Source organism: Lissotriton helveticus, chromosome 4_1 (genome assembly GCF_964261635.1).
Source record: "Lissotriton helveticus chromosome 4_1, aLisHel1.1, whole genome shotgun sequence".
Lineage (NCBI taxonomy): Eukaryota > Metazoa > Chordata > Amphibia > Caudata > Salamandridae > Lissotriton > Lissotriton helveticus.
This window is the reverse complement of record NC_136063.1, coordinates 1,030,392,521-1,030,407,576: the sequence shown is the minus strand read 5'-3', so window position 1 is coordinate 1,030,407,576 and position 15,056 is coordinate 1,030,392,521. Positions and strand designations below refer to the sequence as shown.

Sequence of the window (15,056 nt, the reverse complement as noted above, 5' to 3'; positions counted from 1 at the left end):
GGTCCCGCCCTTGTCCCGGGCTTCTCCCGGCGCCCTCCCGCGCGCTCCCGCGAAGCGGGAAATATGTTCAGTTATATTCGCTGTCAGTGCCTGTCATTGGTGAGTGGACAGGGGGGTGTGGCCAGCGGGGAGAGCAGCCCAGGTGTGTGAAATGGGCGCGCAGGGGCTCCTGGAGACTGGAGTCCCTGCCTGTGCTCGCAGCCCCGCCGGCTTTTCAACCTGCCCGCACCTCGATACTGGCTCCCACTAAAGATGCTGCCTCAAAGACACGAGGCGCTGCGGGACCCGCGAAGCGGGTCCGGCGAGGTCGTCAAAGTCCTTGGGAGTTAAAGCTTCACAATTCCCTCTGGGGGGGTCGCTTCCATCCAGCGAGCACTTGGGCAAGGAAACAGTTTACAAGTGATCCAAGGGTTCCGTGCAAACAGCCGGCTTTACAGCGAGGAAGCGGGGGGCGTGGCCAGCGGGGAGAGCAGGCCTCCTCTAAACCCAGCTATTACAAATACATCAAAGGTAGCTATGAGGTGCGGTACCATCCTGCCAACAGCTATGGGGGGATATATGGTAGGGTCAACCTCATTAAAATGATTGTCTTCCCAAAGATTACGTTTCTTTTTAACTCTATACCCCTACCTTTTGATAAAGGAGAGATAGCCAAATTGCAAGGGAAGACAAGCAACTTTATCTGGTCTTCAAAGGGATCACAGATATTCTGGAAAAAGCTAAGGAGGAGGCTGGAGAAGGGGGGGCTGGCTCTTCCGAATCTTATGACATATTGGTATGCATTTAATTTTAAGAAATTTTAGAAACTTTCGCATGTTGTTGAATAAAGTGGATAGGTCACCATCAGGAATACTCTCCCTTCTGGCAGCGTTTCCGCAGACTGGGAAGTTGCGCACACTGCACCTACCTCACTCAGAATATGTCCCAGTGTCTAGAGCAGGCTTCATCTGCTGCCATCCTCTCCTTAGCAGCATCACCCTTTGGGGTCGCTGTAGCTTTAGAGTAATGGGCATCTCTAACATCCGAGGTCCCACCTGCTCCACGCAGCTCCTATTGATTATCTACCTTTGCTTGCCTATAGGTAGTGCCTGAACACAAATTAATGTAACATCATGCCGGCTCTGTGCCCCAGAGCTCGAGCCGACCAACTCTACGAGAATGAGGGTTGCTACTTAATATTTGTGCGTGCCTTCCTGATCCTCTGGCCTTGAACCGTTAGCTAAGTGCACAGTACAGCAGCGGCTGCTAGCATTGGGGCTCCCCCCACCTATATTTAGATGGGAATTTCTAAGAGAACTTTTTAAAGAAAATAGTGCTCACAATCTAAATATCACATGCCGTGCAACACTCAAAGTAAAGGGGCCAATAGCCATGGAAGGATGCAAATGACGACATGGCCATAATAAGGCGGGACTACATGCCTAATAATCAATCAGACAGCAGTATTTACGAATGTCAATGACACAAGCCAATTAAAAACATGAGCGGAGAGTGAGCAGAGCTTCCACGGAGTTTCCACTCCATACTAGATAACTGCATGCCTCGCAAAGTGAGCAGTGCATGCGCGCTGCCACTGTAGGCTCAACCTAAAAAAGCACATGTAGAAGCTTTGACGGAAATACATCATATTATATCACTGCACTGAGAGGCACTTATTAAAAGTGAGACTTTTTTAAACATGGACGTAGAATCATTTTTACACTGTGCCCTGGTGACAAAGCCCTTTGTGAACTAAGAGGAAAGTAAGTTGGAATATGCACCCCGTAGGTGGCCCCCATTCTTATAGATAAAAAACCTCATAGTCTAATAAATGAAATCCAAGATGTTTGTACGCTTCGTATACTGAACTCACGTATTTGAAGCTACCTTCTTATGCGATAATAAAGAAAATGGAGGATTGCTGAAATAAACTATTTGACTAAGATCACTCAGTTTAGTAAAGCGGGGAAGCCAGGATTAATCCCAAGTTATTAGGTTCCACTTTGTACAATGAGCTACTAAATAGGTATCTATTTGTCTCTGCTGTTTTACCTCAAACATTTGCTTTGTGTTTAGCTCTGTGCATAATTTCCACAGTGCTTATCAAGCACTGGAGAAACAGGGTGCCATGCCAGTTGTGCCATTCCAACTTGTGTGTGCCAGTTTGTATTGACAAAAACCCATTAAATATGTCAGGTTGGTAGCACTAATGTTAATTTTGTCACTACCATTATCTCATAATGCTTGATATATTAAGGTTGAAGTAGAACACCAGTGACTTAGCTAGTATGGCATGGGCCTTAGTGCAAGGAAGAAATTGTCTGCCTTGGCAAAATGAAAAAGGTAAAATACAGCAATTATCAGCTTTAAGTAGGTTCCTTAGGCCTCTAGGTCTTGGTGTCACTGCACCTGCTGCTGCACCAATGGAAGCAACACATCTTCATTGAACTAAATTTAGCATTTTCTTGTGGTGGCAACAGCTCACTGTTTTCATATACTGTACATGAGCTGATGGTAGTACCAGGAATCTAGGTACCATTCATGCAGCAGGTGCAGTGACACCAGAACCCATTTAGCAACATAATTAGAGCAAAAGTATGCAGAATTATGCAAGAAGCATAACCGGGCATTTAGCGCTATTTTCTTACTGCACAATTGCACCCTTGTGTCGAATATGTGCCTGAATATTTATTCTGAGCTAAGAAATAGCACCAAATGCTACAGAACCCGAATAGCAGTGTGAGCAGCCACACGTGCTCGCTGAAAGTGATGAGCTAGGATTTTCCCCCAACTTACTCTCAGCATATAGCTCAAATTTTTTCTTACAGCAAAATGCATTCTCATGTCTAAAATGGACAAGAGCATGCAAAATGTAAAAAAAACATGATCAACAGCACGAGCATCCAATTGCACTCTTTAAATTGGTTGTTTCTGGACTAACTTACTCATAATTATGCGAGCAGGCTTAAATAACAGTAATTCTGCATTACATTGTGGGATTACCGAAATTACTTTGATTAGTCTGACATGACTAACATTTTGCCCAGTCCTAGTAAATTGCTGTATTTTACTATCCCAACAGCTGTCCAAGGGGTCATTTTTCTTACTTGCAAGAGGGCCCGTGGCAACCTAACTACACTACTGGCTTCTCAACGTTGCATCCTAGGGCCGTATTATGATAAGGGTGCATTTCCTCCTGTTTCCGATGTGGCACACCTTCAAACAGGTGCACTGTGCACAAGCATGTTGAATGGGATCCCTTCAGGGCAGCCACAAACTTGTGCTGCCCTGGGGCAGAGCATTCAAGTGAAATATGGACAGGCTGCTTCAAAGCTGCTCCATATTTCACAGTGCAGGCAGCAACCCACCTTCACTTTCAAGTGGGATTAGAGATCCCCGTATAGGCAGGTGCAGTGAGTGACTCCACTCTCCTGCATTGGGATGTCTGAGGGGTCATGGGAGCCCCTTTCATCCATTGAGAGTGCTGCCTTCTGTCATGCACTCACAGTGTGCCACCATGCTGTTGCACACTTTCAGTGCACCACAAGACAGCTTTTTTGCATTTGCCCATGCATCCAAGTGTGTCTTGTGCTTTCTTGCTCTAAGTGCACTGGGAATGCCCAGATGTGAGTCCTGGGCTCCCTGTGCTACTGGATTCAAGCTAGCCTGGCGGATGAGGGGTGATACCCCGAAAACCGGTACCAGAATGCTTGATTCTGGTCCAGGGAGTACCTAGCTTGGCAGATTGGGCTGGACTGTTCTCATGAGGATGGGGTCAAGACTGATTAGCATTTTTCTGGGTCTAAACTGGGGCGTGGGATGGTATGTGGAGCAAAAGAACGATGAATGTAACCCAGATCTCTTGACTGCGGTAAATGTTTGATTTGTTCCGCATTCCATGCATCATTTGTGTGTCTTTTGCTTTCTCACCCTTATTGTGCCAGGTTTGCCTAGACATGGGTCCCAGCCTCACTGTGCCACTGGATTGAAGCTAGCCTGGTTGATGAGGGGTGATACCCCAAAAAAAGTCTGACAATGCTTGTTTCTGGTCTAGGGAGGACCTGGCTTGGCAGTTCGGCTGGACTGCTGCCAGTAAGAGCAGGGTCAAGATTGATTTGCAAATGACTGGGTCTAAACTGTGGTGGCATTGTGGGAAATGAACAATGGATTTAACCCAGATCTCTTGACTGGGCGGGGGGAATGTTTCATTTATTCCACATTCCATCCATCATTTGTGTGTCTTTCACATCCATAATATGGCAGAGGTGAAGAGAACACGTGATTCCCTCGTTTATACAGGGCCACACCCCATGCAAATGAGGGAACGCCCTCCTGAGATATCTCTGGTATTACATGTGCACCAGTGCTATCAGTGTCACAGAAAGGACCGCTCAAGCATCTGCAACCCCTTCTGTAATACCAATGTGCCCAGGGGCGCACAAATTGGACACACATGTCCGCTGCACCCCTTGGGCATTTTCTGTAATACAGCACCTGGTATTTCCAAAGATGTGCATAAACCTGAGCTGCGTGTCACTCCCAGCATTGATGGTGCATTGCATTTTTTGGCAAAGAAGATGATTTGCGCAGGACATCGCACATATATTAATATCATTGCTACAAGTCACTGCTACACCACTTCTTGAGCAGGAGTGAAACCCTCGCCTACCTCTTCTTGGCCCATGCAGGCTTCCCTTCTATGTAAAATAAAGTCCTCCATTTGTTTCATTTACAAAGATTTCCTTTATAAATGTAGCAGCAATAATATATCTTAGTATGTATGATTTTAAAATCACTGTACATAGAGTAATAAAAGCATGGTTTTTGGAAATACACACCACACAGATAATTACATCTACAGTGTTAAACCTATCACGGCCCTTTGTCAATTATACTTTATCCTACGCATTGTTCAGGATTGTCTAAGGGGGAGAGAATACTTTTACAAAAAGAAGTTTTCAAGCTGTATTGCATTTTAAAAGAGAACTTAATACTAGTAGTCTTCAAGCCTGTGGCCTGCAAGCTGTAGATATCTGCAGTGGATGCACTATACTACTTCGCTACCATACACGTTTACTAACGCACATGCATAAAGGTCTATGATGAGTGTAATATTTAGCTGAGGATTGACACACATTTTAGTTTAGTAAATCCATGCACTTTTGCTTCTTTATAACACTGCACTGTGCATTTTTTGTTCATTATGTTGTGACCCACCATAGGGACAACTGTGGTTCATACAGTGCTGCATGACTCCTGTCACCCCATCGAAATGTCTTTTTGAGTAGAAATTGTGGGTATTTGATTATGGTGGGGTATGACTGAGAGCTCTGGAGTTGAGGCAAAATGCAGTCGCATTTTCTTACCGAGCCGGTCAGTGGGTCCTAAAGGCATTCAGACTAAATGCACCTCCAATGTTTGGCCTCTCTGCAGACCACAGAGACAGCTGGTCATACATATGCAAATTGTACCTGGTGGATATGAGTAGAGGAGTTAAAAAACTTTCAAAATAAGATATTGCCAAGGGAAATCAAATTGCAAGACTTGCAGCACCACCCGACGGTGATGTGCATGTGGTGGACGTTGAAGTAGAGAAGATGACAGTTGTGCTGGAAAGAGTGAAAAAAACTGTGCTAAGATGAAAGGGACAATGGGCATCATTAGGATGGTGGGTGGACTTATGTGCGGCGGTCCCATGGGGAGATTAGGATGTGGCGGTCCCATGGGGAGATTAGGATGCGACCGCCACACTGACGGGCGTATTATGCATTTTTAACATTGCGGCGGGCGGTGCTTTCAGCAGCACCCATCGCAATGGTAAAAATGCATGGGGGCAGATTTATGATGACTGGCGCATCCCCAGGGATGCGCCAGTTATATTGCGCTGCTGCTCCGCCACCCATGGTGCGCCGCATATACAATGCGGCGCACCATGGGGCAAAAACGGCACAGATGCGTGACGCATCTGTGCCGTAAAGGTGGCGCATTGCTGGAGTTGCGTCGCAAGCGCGACGCAGCTCCAGCAAGGCTCGGGGGTGCCCTATCTGACCAATACTGCATCAAAACCTACGCCTGCTTCAAGCAGGCGCAGGGTTTTGACGCAGCATTGGCCTGAAAGTCACTGAGTGAAATCTTATAGATTTCACTCAGCCACTTTTGCGAGGCGCACCTGCCCCGGAACGCCCACCCTGGGCCGGAACGCCCACAAGTGGCGCAGGGCTTTACAACGTGACGCATCTGCCTAGATGCGTCACGTTGTAAATGGGTCGTAGGGATGCGCCACGTTTACGCCGCAGTTGCGTGACGTAAACGTGGCGCATTACCATCATAAATCTGCCCCATGGTGTGCATTTGCATACACAAAGTGGCAGGCACCACTCGGTGCCTGCCGCATTGTGCATGGAAATGCAGGGGGGTATCATAGGTACCACCCATGTGCACCCCCCAACTTCCTGGGGGGCCACAACGGGCCCGCAATTGTGAACTCCGCATGCCTTTCCATGGCGGCAACGCCGCCACGGAACGGCTGCTCTCCGCTTGCATACTAATATGGATGGCGGTGTCTTTCCGTCCGCCGGGGTCTCGTCTGCCATATTAATATGGCGGGGAGAAATGGGTGGCGGGCGGGGTAGGATGTAGAGCCGATTGCCAGAACCATGTGGGCGGTGGTGATCCGCCCTACATCCTAATGGGCCCCAATGTGTGACATATGCATATGGAAGATTTCAGAAAAATGTGGGAGAAAAAGGAAGTAAATGTCTAATAAAGTGACAGACTGCAAAGGAAATTGGTGTGAAAGGCAGACATTTTTCACAACAAAAGAATTGTTATTCATTGTTTTGATACAGGTAAAAAGCCATAGCAAAGCCTAAATGGCTGACTTGTTTTAGGCATAGGTCCATTTTTGCTATATGTCTGGAAACGGAAAACGCAGAAAGGCACACAAACACTGACTAGGTGTTCCGCTGTGTGGAGCACAGGATTCTGGGTCATGTATTTTAGCCATGCCTCTCGGAAAGGATTCTTAGTCACACTTCTTTGGCCTTACCTTATTTATAGTTTATTCACCATCTCCCGCCACTTAAAGCACTGCTCATTGGTGCAAAACTGGTAGGACTCACTCTGAACTGGCATTGCAGGGAATGATACTCACATGTTGTCTATAGCCTCCCAAAAGGCCCACTATCAAAGTGTGTGTAACTCTTCTCAACACCTCCACACCTCCACACACGTAAGGTCTCCCTGACTGATTCAGACACTTTCTCTAGATACCGATGGTCGGAAAGTATATTTGTGGTACACCACATACTCTATTAATATGATATGGTTTCAGAACCTGGTGATATTTTAGTCTTTTCAGGTTTCTAGAGCAATGTTTCACTCTGACAAATTGCCTTTGGAGCTACAATCGGATGCAACGTCTTCAATATAATGGCACAGCTGTTTATAAGGTTTTAAGGGCAATTGCAGTCTTCTGTCTATTTCTTATGGTGTCAAGGTCTGGCATCCTCATTTTTCAGTGCTAAGATTTATTATCAAATGAAATGTAAGCATTTAATAAAGACGCTGTTTTTAATTAGAAAGATGTTGTATCATATTTTTTGCAAGCCACTCGCTGTGATTTTTCATGTGGGATCTTCTAAAGGATGTATCTGGCTCATCCTCCATATGCATCTCAGAAATTGTAACACAGATTTTGGTTTATAACCTATCAAGCTTAAAGAATGCTTATGAATAAACACATGAGCACATTTCAGTTTGGCCTAAACTGGAAACCTGGTAACTTATAAAATCCACTTAAATTCACCAGTTATAATTTATTGAGCTAACTATAACTTGCGCCCAGGCCATGCGTTGCTCATGACCTCACACGTATATCTCTCATGACGTAGTAAATTACTTAATTGATGCTATCTCAAATGGCATCATTGATTAGATAGATAGATAGATAGATAGATAGATAGATAGATAGATAGATAGATAGATAGATAGATAGATAGACAGACAGACAGACAGAGTGTTTTAACATTGCTGGGATAGGGCTAAAGGCTTTTTAGAGGATAGGGTCAATACTTAAACAAATATACATAAACAATTATTAAAATTGTTAAGGACCACAATTTAAAAGAAAGTTAAAATAAAACATGAATAAATAAAGAGAGAAATCTTAATTCATTATAAATACCACTACAATTAAGCTAATCCAAAGTACGAAATCCAAAGTAATGGTATCCGTTTTTTTAGAGGGGAAAAATGTTATACAACCTTAATCACAAGCATTTCTATCACAATGTTGGTATTTATATTTTTAACCCCCTATGTTGAAACTGGTATCAAGATGTAGAACACCTTTCTTTATATACTGATAAATTCAAGCTATATTACTAAAATACTTGAATACATCTGGATTAGCTTATTCTAAAACAAAGTGAGAATGTAACCTAACAATTGTGGATGAATTATGGGCCTCATTTATGACATTTTGGAGTAGGACAGCGCAGCAAGGCACATTGCTGCGCTGCCCCATGCCAAAGTGAAAGGAGAGGAATGCACTGTACTTAAGCAGTTTAGTGTATTTCTGTCCTTTCTGTCTGCGTTGGCACAGTTTCAGCAGCCTAGTGCTAGCGTAGGCACCCTTGCGCCATGGTGCAAGGGTGCCTCCATTGCAGGCAGGATTGGTTTTGTGCAGGGAGGGACACCTTCCTACAAGGCGTTTTTCTCTCTCTATGTGTGCTGTAGCATGCAGCACACATGGAAAGAGGAAGAAATTAGAAGAAATAAACATATTTCTCCTCGTTACGCCTCACCTTGGGCGGTGTATGGATTTGACATTTGCAGAGGTTTACAAAACTTTGTAAATCTGGGGCAACATAAAATTCCATGGGTGTTGCGTGGCAAAACCCACTGCAGCACTTCCCTGGAGCAAAGTAAGGCTACACAGTGATTTGCCCTGCATCGCCTTATTCATGATTTATGAGGCCACTCAAAGCCACGCAGGAGGCTTTGCGTAGCTTCATACATCTTTAGGAGAGCCACTGTGTGTGGTGCAAAAGTGATGCAGGGCTCTCGTAAATAAGCTCCTATATCTTTATTAGTGGATGGGGTAGGGTGGGACTTATTTACTTATGGTGCTTATCTCTTGCAATAAACAGCTTAACTGAAATGCCCATATTCAGTAAGGTCTTGCACTGGCACTAGAATGATACAGACTGACGGAAGACTGACTGAAAGCAGCTGCTGCTATTTACTATCCATCGCACAAAGCTGCATTGTCAATCTAAAAATACCCAGGGACTTATTGCAAGCTTGGTGGTTGGACTGTCATGAAACCTCGTCCATCCCCGCCAGCAGCACACAGCCATATTTCGAATTGCCCACGGGGCCGGCAGTGGGGAGGTGGGTATCTTGCGGCATTGATGAGTGCTTTTTCCAAAACATATCAATGCCTGTGTGTGCATTTCAACCTCATATGTGCCGGATGAACACATATTAATGATATTTGTGGAAAAAAAAAATATATCTATTAGTGAGGTACAGCCCATATGTGGACAGTCCTGGCAATAGGTATATGGTTCGAATAAGATTCACTTGCATATCACCGCACATAGGGTCATAATCCTCGGGGTGAAGATCCTGCTGTGAAGGGGGGATCTGGAGACAGGGATCCTCATCAGACTCTTCCTGGAAGAAGAAGAAGAAAGGGATGAGTACGGCCCCAAATCCTTCGTCACTACCACCTTGAGGCAAGTGGAAGGACTGCTGCAGTCCACTCCTGGATTAGGCAACTCTTATTACGCATGGCGGTGCAGCTCTCAGTACCACCCAATGGCGGCTGCCTTTCCCCAATTACGACCGCTGCAGTTGGCGGTCTGCTGGCTGCCTCAGCAGTCCAGCGACAGTTTTCCCAAAGCCAATCCGCCCAACTCGTAATATGACAGTCGGACTGCCAAGGTCTCCACGCTCAGACCACCACCACTGATACTAGCAATGCCGATACGGTGGTCCATGGGACGGCAAACTCATAACGAAGCCCCCAACGCTCAGCTGCCATGCTTTCAGCTGGAATGGCCTGGAAAGAAATTCATAATCAGGCCCACTTACTTATTTAAAGACATTCTCATTTGCTTTGTTTAGTCCATTTTTAGAATTAAGGATATTGAACAGAGATTTCCCTTCCCAAAACCCTGTAGTTGAAAGCTATGTTTCACTGACTACTAGTATTTAGTTTACGGTTTGGTGGATGGGCATTTCAGCAGGTCATATACCTTTAAATAACTTTTTCATATGATTGATCTTTCCCATAATGGGGTAGCTGAACAGAGGGGTACCGGCTAAGAGGTCACTTAAGAAAATCTTTTTTCTTTTGCCATTCATAAAAGAAAAAGAAATATTAGCAATTAGCAAAGAGTCTGCTATGCAGCTGAAAGATTTATAGCATACCAGAAAAAGGGGGCTCACTGATCATTCTTTGCTTTAAAAGGGTACCTTGATGAAGCCATATTTCACCTAATTGAGTTATGACTTTGAAACTTTTAGGGAGAGAATTGCAAGGCCACACAACAATGTGAATGATTGCGAGAGACACATTTAAAGGTTACTTATACTCCTAAAATCTGAGCCACACAAATAAGATACTGACAATAAGTGCAAATGGGCAATTGATATGGAATTGGGAGACACCCTGATGCAATTTTGTGTTCAGATTTAGAAGTGTTAAAGCGGCTTTCATGATAGACTATTGAGCCTTACCCTCCTGTGTTTTCAGGCCTGTATAAACATAAAGTACTCTAAAATGGATGCTGCTCCTTGCTCTCATTCTGCAAACCCTCAAATATAGTCATCCTGCTCATTGTAAATGATAAACCTCTCCTCACATCCTTGACCTTCCTAAACTCCCATCCTTAGAGCAGGAAGACCAAAGACCAATAGAGGAGGAAAGAGGTGAAGCTGCTTAGGTATGTAACAAGAAAAGACAAATGTACACCCCTACTAAAATGATCCTGGCTTGTTTGCATGGAAGTTATAGATCTGAAACTGGTTCACACAGAGTATATATTCCCTCACATTTAGACATTTTAGAGGAAGTAGTTCAAGGATTGTTGAGCAGTACACTTACGCAGATGATCTTAAAAAGGCTGACCCTGGACTGTTCTTTTGTCACTTTCTATGAATCATACTAATGGAGAACTGTACGAAGATACTGAATCACCTGCAAAAAACATACCAGGGTGATCAAAGTGTAAATAAGGCTCCAGGAATACTGCTAATTACAAACCCTTACTTTGTAAAGGTGCTAGATTATGTGCCTTAATTGTAAACATTTCGTTCTTATAATGCACATGGCAAGGTACAGAGAAAAAAAGCTCGCACAAGAGACGCAGGACCTTGAATTTCCGTTAAATGCATATTTTGTTTGAAAATGTTTGCTCTTTTATTCATATACACCCAAGAAAATATTGCTAGATTTGAATGGAACTGAATGTAACTTTAAAAAACTGGCAAATTTTCCTTTAGCTCACTACTTCTGAAAACTGAATTCCCTGCGAAATTGTCTTTAATAATATGTGTTCATTATTAGGTAAGTCTAAATGGGCTTGACTAATGACATTTTTACATTCGCTTTACAAAAAAGCACCAATAATTTCTAGCTTTCTACATTCTAATTATGGTTACTGATAATAATTTGTGTGACAAATATGGACAGGATTCGTACATTCGCTAAAATTTAAAATCCAATGGAAGATGCTTAGGCTGTTTAGTTCAGATGAAATACCAACGAGGTTTCAACATTAGATTTCCCAAAAAGAGAATTATGTATTTTGAGAATAAAAGAGGTCATTAGATTTAATAATGTCTGTGTTGCTTGTCTTAAAGATAACTTTAAAATGTTTGTTAGAAACTCAGGAAACTGGTGATCTAGCGATCAGGGATCAATAATTTTTATTAATCATAGGCCCATTTACACTACCTAAATAATCCCTTCATCCTGGGGTTCAGTGTGATCCAAGTTTATACCTAACCCATCAAAGTACACTACAGAACCTGCATTTTTCTCTATATATTTGTGGCGACAGATCTATAATTGAAAAGTTGATAGTGATAATTATGTACTTATTTATACTACTAATAATAACAGACTCTGGGTATAATTTATAATGTTTTATCGGAAATTATGTGAAATTATATTTGCAATGGGGAGGAATAAACTCATATCAAATAAACAAATGCATTGAAGGAGTGGATAGGCAAAGAGAGAAATGTTTCAGAGATAAAATACATTTGCAAATGATTATGCAAATGTTAGAATATTATCTACACTAACCCAAGAATCAGGGCAAACTACCCTCTGGCCAAGAAGGGCAGCAAGGCCACCCAAGAAGAGTTGAGTGTCAAAGTTTAAATCAGGAAACAGGTAGGCCTCTATCTGGAAACAGCAAACCGCTGACAGTGATGATCTCCCGCTAGCTAACACCAGCTGACCCAAACCCCGACCCCCCCACCCCCGGGGACTTTCAATTATACCCTAAAACTTAATCGTCCAACCCACATATGTTTCAATATGAGAACAAACTCTGACTCTCATTGGCTATGAACGGGGGTGTACTGTCACACCACTCTCATCATGACCTGTTCATTCAATGTCCCTTTGTCTTAAACATTCAGCATTACGTCAGAGTAACTTTGAACACAACCATAGTAAATATTTCCTGCAGTTCTCTACATGTTGCAAATATCTGCGCTTCCATTGTTTGCTTCTGCCATCTCATGAAGGAAGGTGTTCGCTTCCACTGATATTGTATTTTGTTTTCCAAAGCTTGGCAGTCAGTCAGCCCACCGTGAAGGTCATTTTTCATGCCTTTGAGTTCTCTCTTTCCATTTAAAGTCCACTTTATTCATTTAATTTCTCTTGCAAATATTAACCCAAAACTGGCATGCAGAAGTGTAGGCCCATGTTTGCTTTTCTACAGAAAACAAACACAAAGATTTATTATTTTCATGAAATGTCATTTTCAATTGCACACCATGCCAACGTTACACTAACCCATGCACATCCTGTATTATTCTTAGCAATTATTATTCACATGCACATAAGCAGCATTAGTCTTTTTTATCAAAGATCTTGCGGCCTAGTTTTCATGTATTAGTACATGCATGCACAAAAGCATTTTCCCTTAATATAGCGTTTTTAATAATATTTTTCACAGCACACTGTAAATGAAATGTTACTGAGGGTTCAATCCGAGCAAGTTTTATTTTCTCAAACCCCTGCTCCATCACTGGTTATGTTGTAAAGGCATTACTTGGCACATTTGGGGATATTTGGTACAATCATGTATTCCCAGTCAATTGTGTACTTCATTTCAGAGACAAATGATGGTTCTAACAATATTTATCAGTTAAAGAATTGTTGTTTATTAGAGGTTTTACTTAATCGAAAGTGGCATAATTTAAATAGCAAAGTGACTTGCACTGTTTCTAAAATTAACATTAGTTTGATTCACACACTATTCAACTTCTGTGTGGCCTCAGGCATTTGGAGACAAGATTGATTTAGAACACAGTGTAAGTCAAACAATCAGTGTGATTCAAGAATTGGGCTTGGGTTTTGTACTATGAATATACACTTACTGCAAACACATTCTTAGAATAATTTTATATAAAGTGATATATAGGCATTTATTTATGAATGGAAAGCAGTGATGAGAATTCTTTCTTTTATCACACATACTACCTGACTGTTTAAACTCGAATCCTAACATCACACTGATATTTTATTTTGCCTATTCTATCCCTAGCATTTTATACGCTGATATTGTTGGATTCACACGTCTGGCGAGTGACTGCTCTCCAGGTGAACTCGTCCACATGCTCAATGAATTGTTTGGCAAATTTGATCAGATCGCCAAGGTAAGGAACTCAAGAGCATTTTCCTTCTAATGCATGTTCATACTTAAACATTAGATCACAGACACTTGTTGAAATATATTACTCTTTAGCACAATCCTGCACTTGTATGAGTTCTGTGGTTTGATAGCCGTATAATGTAGCTAAATATTGGACTCTTTTCCCCTAGAGATGACCTTGACGACGTTTACATTCACCACATTATAAACCAGCTCTTTTGAAGCCGTTGTTAGGGTGCTGCAAGTAGAACACGATTCTGCAATCATCCATAAGCTAATTATTTTTGTGATTTCTTCACAATCAATATGTAAGTCGTTTGGTGCATCCACGCCATATTGTTTACCAATTACCATCTAGAAAAATCAACTATAGACAACAATATAACGACACAATAAAGAATGATATTTATTTACAACATTGAAGCTACTGAAATATATTACAAAGTGCACATGTGAACTCTATTTTGGACCTGTCCGACCTGCCAAAAGACACTGCATTGTTCTTCCAGGGGTTTAGTGGTGTTGCTTGTCACAGTTACAAACAAGAGCAGTGTGAGAGTTGAATATCCAGAAGGGACCAAGAAATGTTACTATAAATGGTATGTGGGGTGACATGCACAGTCTACGGGATCAGATGGGGAAAATGATTGGGGAATTCACACAATTGTCACACTCCCTCCGCTCTATTTAATGCTTTACCGTGTAAATGTGGCGATTCCAAATTCTCCCGTTTTGTTTCTATAAACCAGACCTGGTGAAGTCAATGAACCAGGATTAAGCCCAGCAAGACATTGTAAGACATTTCCCCCTGAAAGTAAATTCTAAAGTTCGGTGAATTTCCTAATCCCTGCATACTTGTATTGCCTCTAAACATATTTGCAGCTTGTCATTTGTTTATCAAGATTTAAAATATATAAACAACGAATCACACAGTAGAGGTTTCACCGTTTTAACCCCTTCCACGCTCATGACGAGCTCAGCTCGTCATGAGTTACGCCTGTCGTACGCTCATGACGAGCTGAGCTCGTCATGAACCGCGGCTTTTCGCGAAAGTCAGCGCACAGCGGGAAAACCCGCAGCGCGCATGGGGTTAAAGAAAGAAGTTTGCCCCTGTCCCTCTGTCTCCCTCCCTCCCGCCCTCTTCCTCCTCCCCTCTCCCTCCCTGTCCCTCAC

General features: G+C 42.8%; 1 protein-coding gene across 2 annotated transcripts in view; it reads left to right on the top strand.

Moving 5' to 3' along the window:
* The window catches only part of ADCY2 (adenylate cyclase 2), a 1,840,236-nt gene that overhangs the window by 530,728 nt on the left and 1,294,452 nt on the right, over positions 1-15,056 (top strand). For both annotated transcript variants that reach the window (XM_078687629.1, XM_078687630.1), the window contains exon 3: positions 13,776-13,887. In XM_078687629.1, coding sequence (XP_078543755.1) covers positions 13,776-13,887 — 112 coding nt within the window. The remainder of the gene's footprint in view (positions 1-13,775; positions 13,888-15,056) is intronic.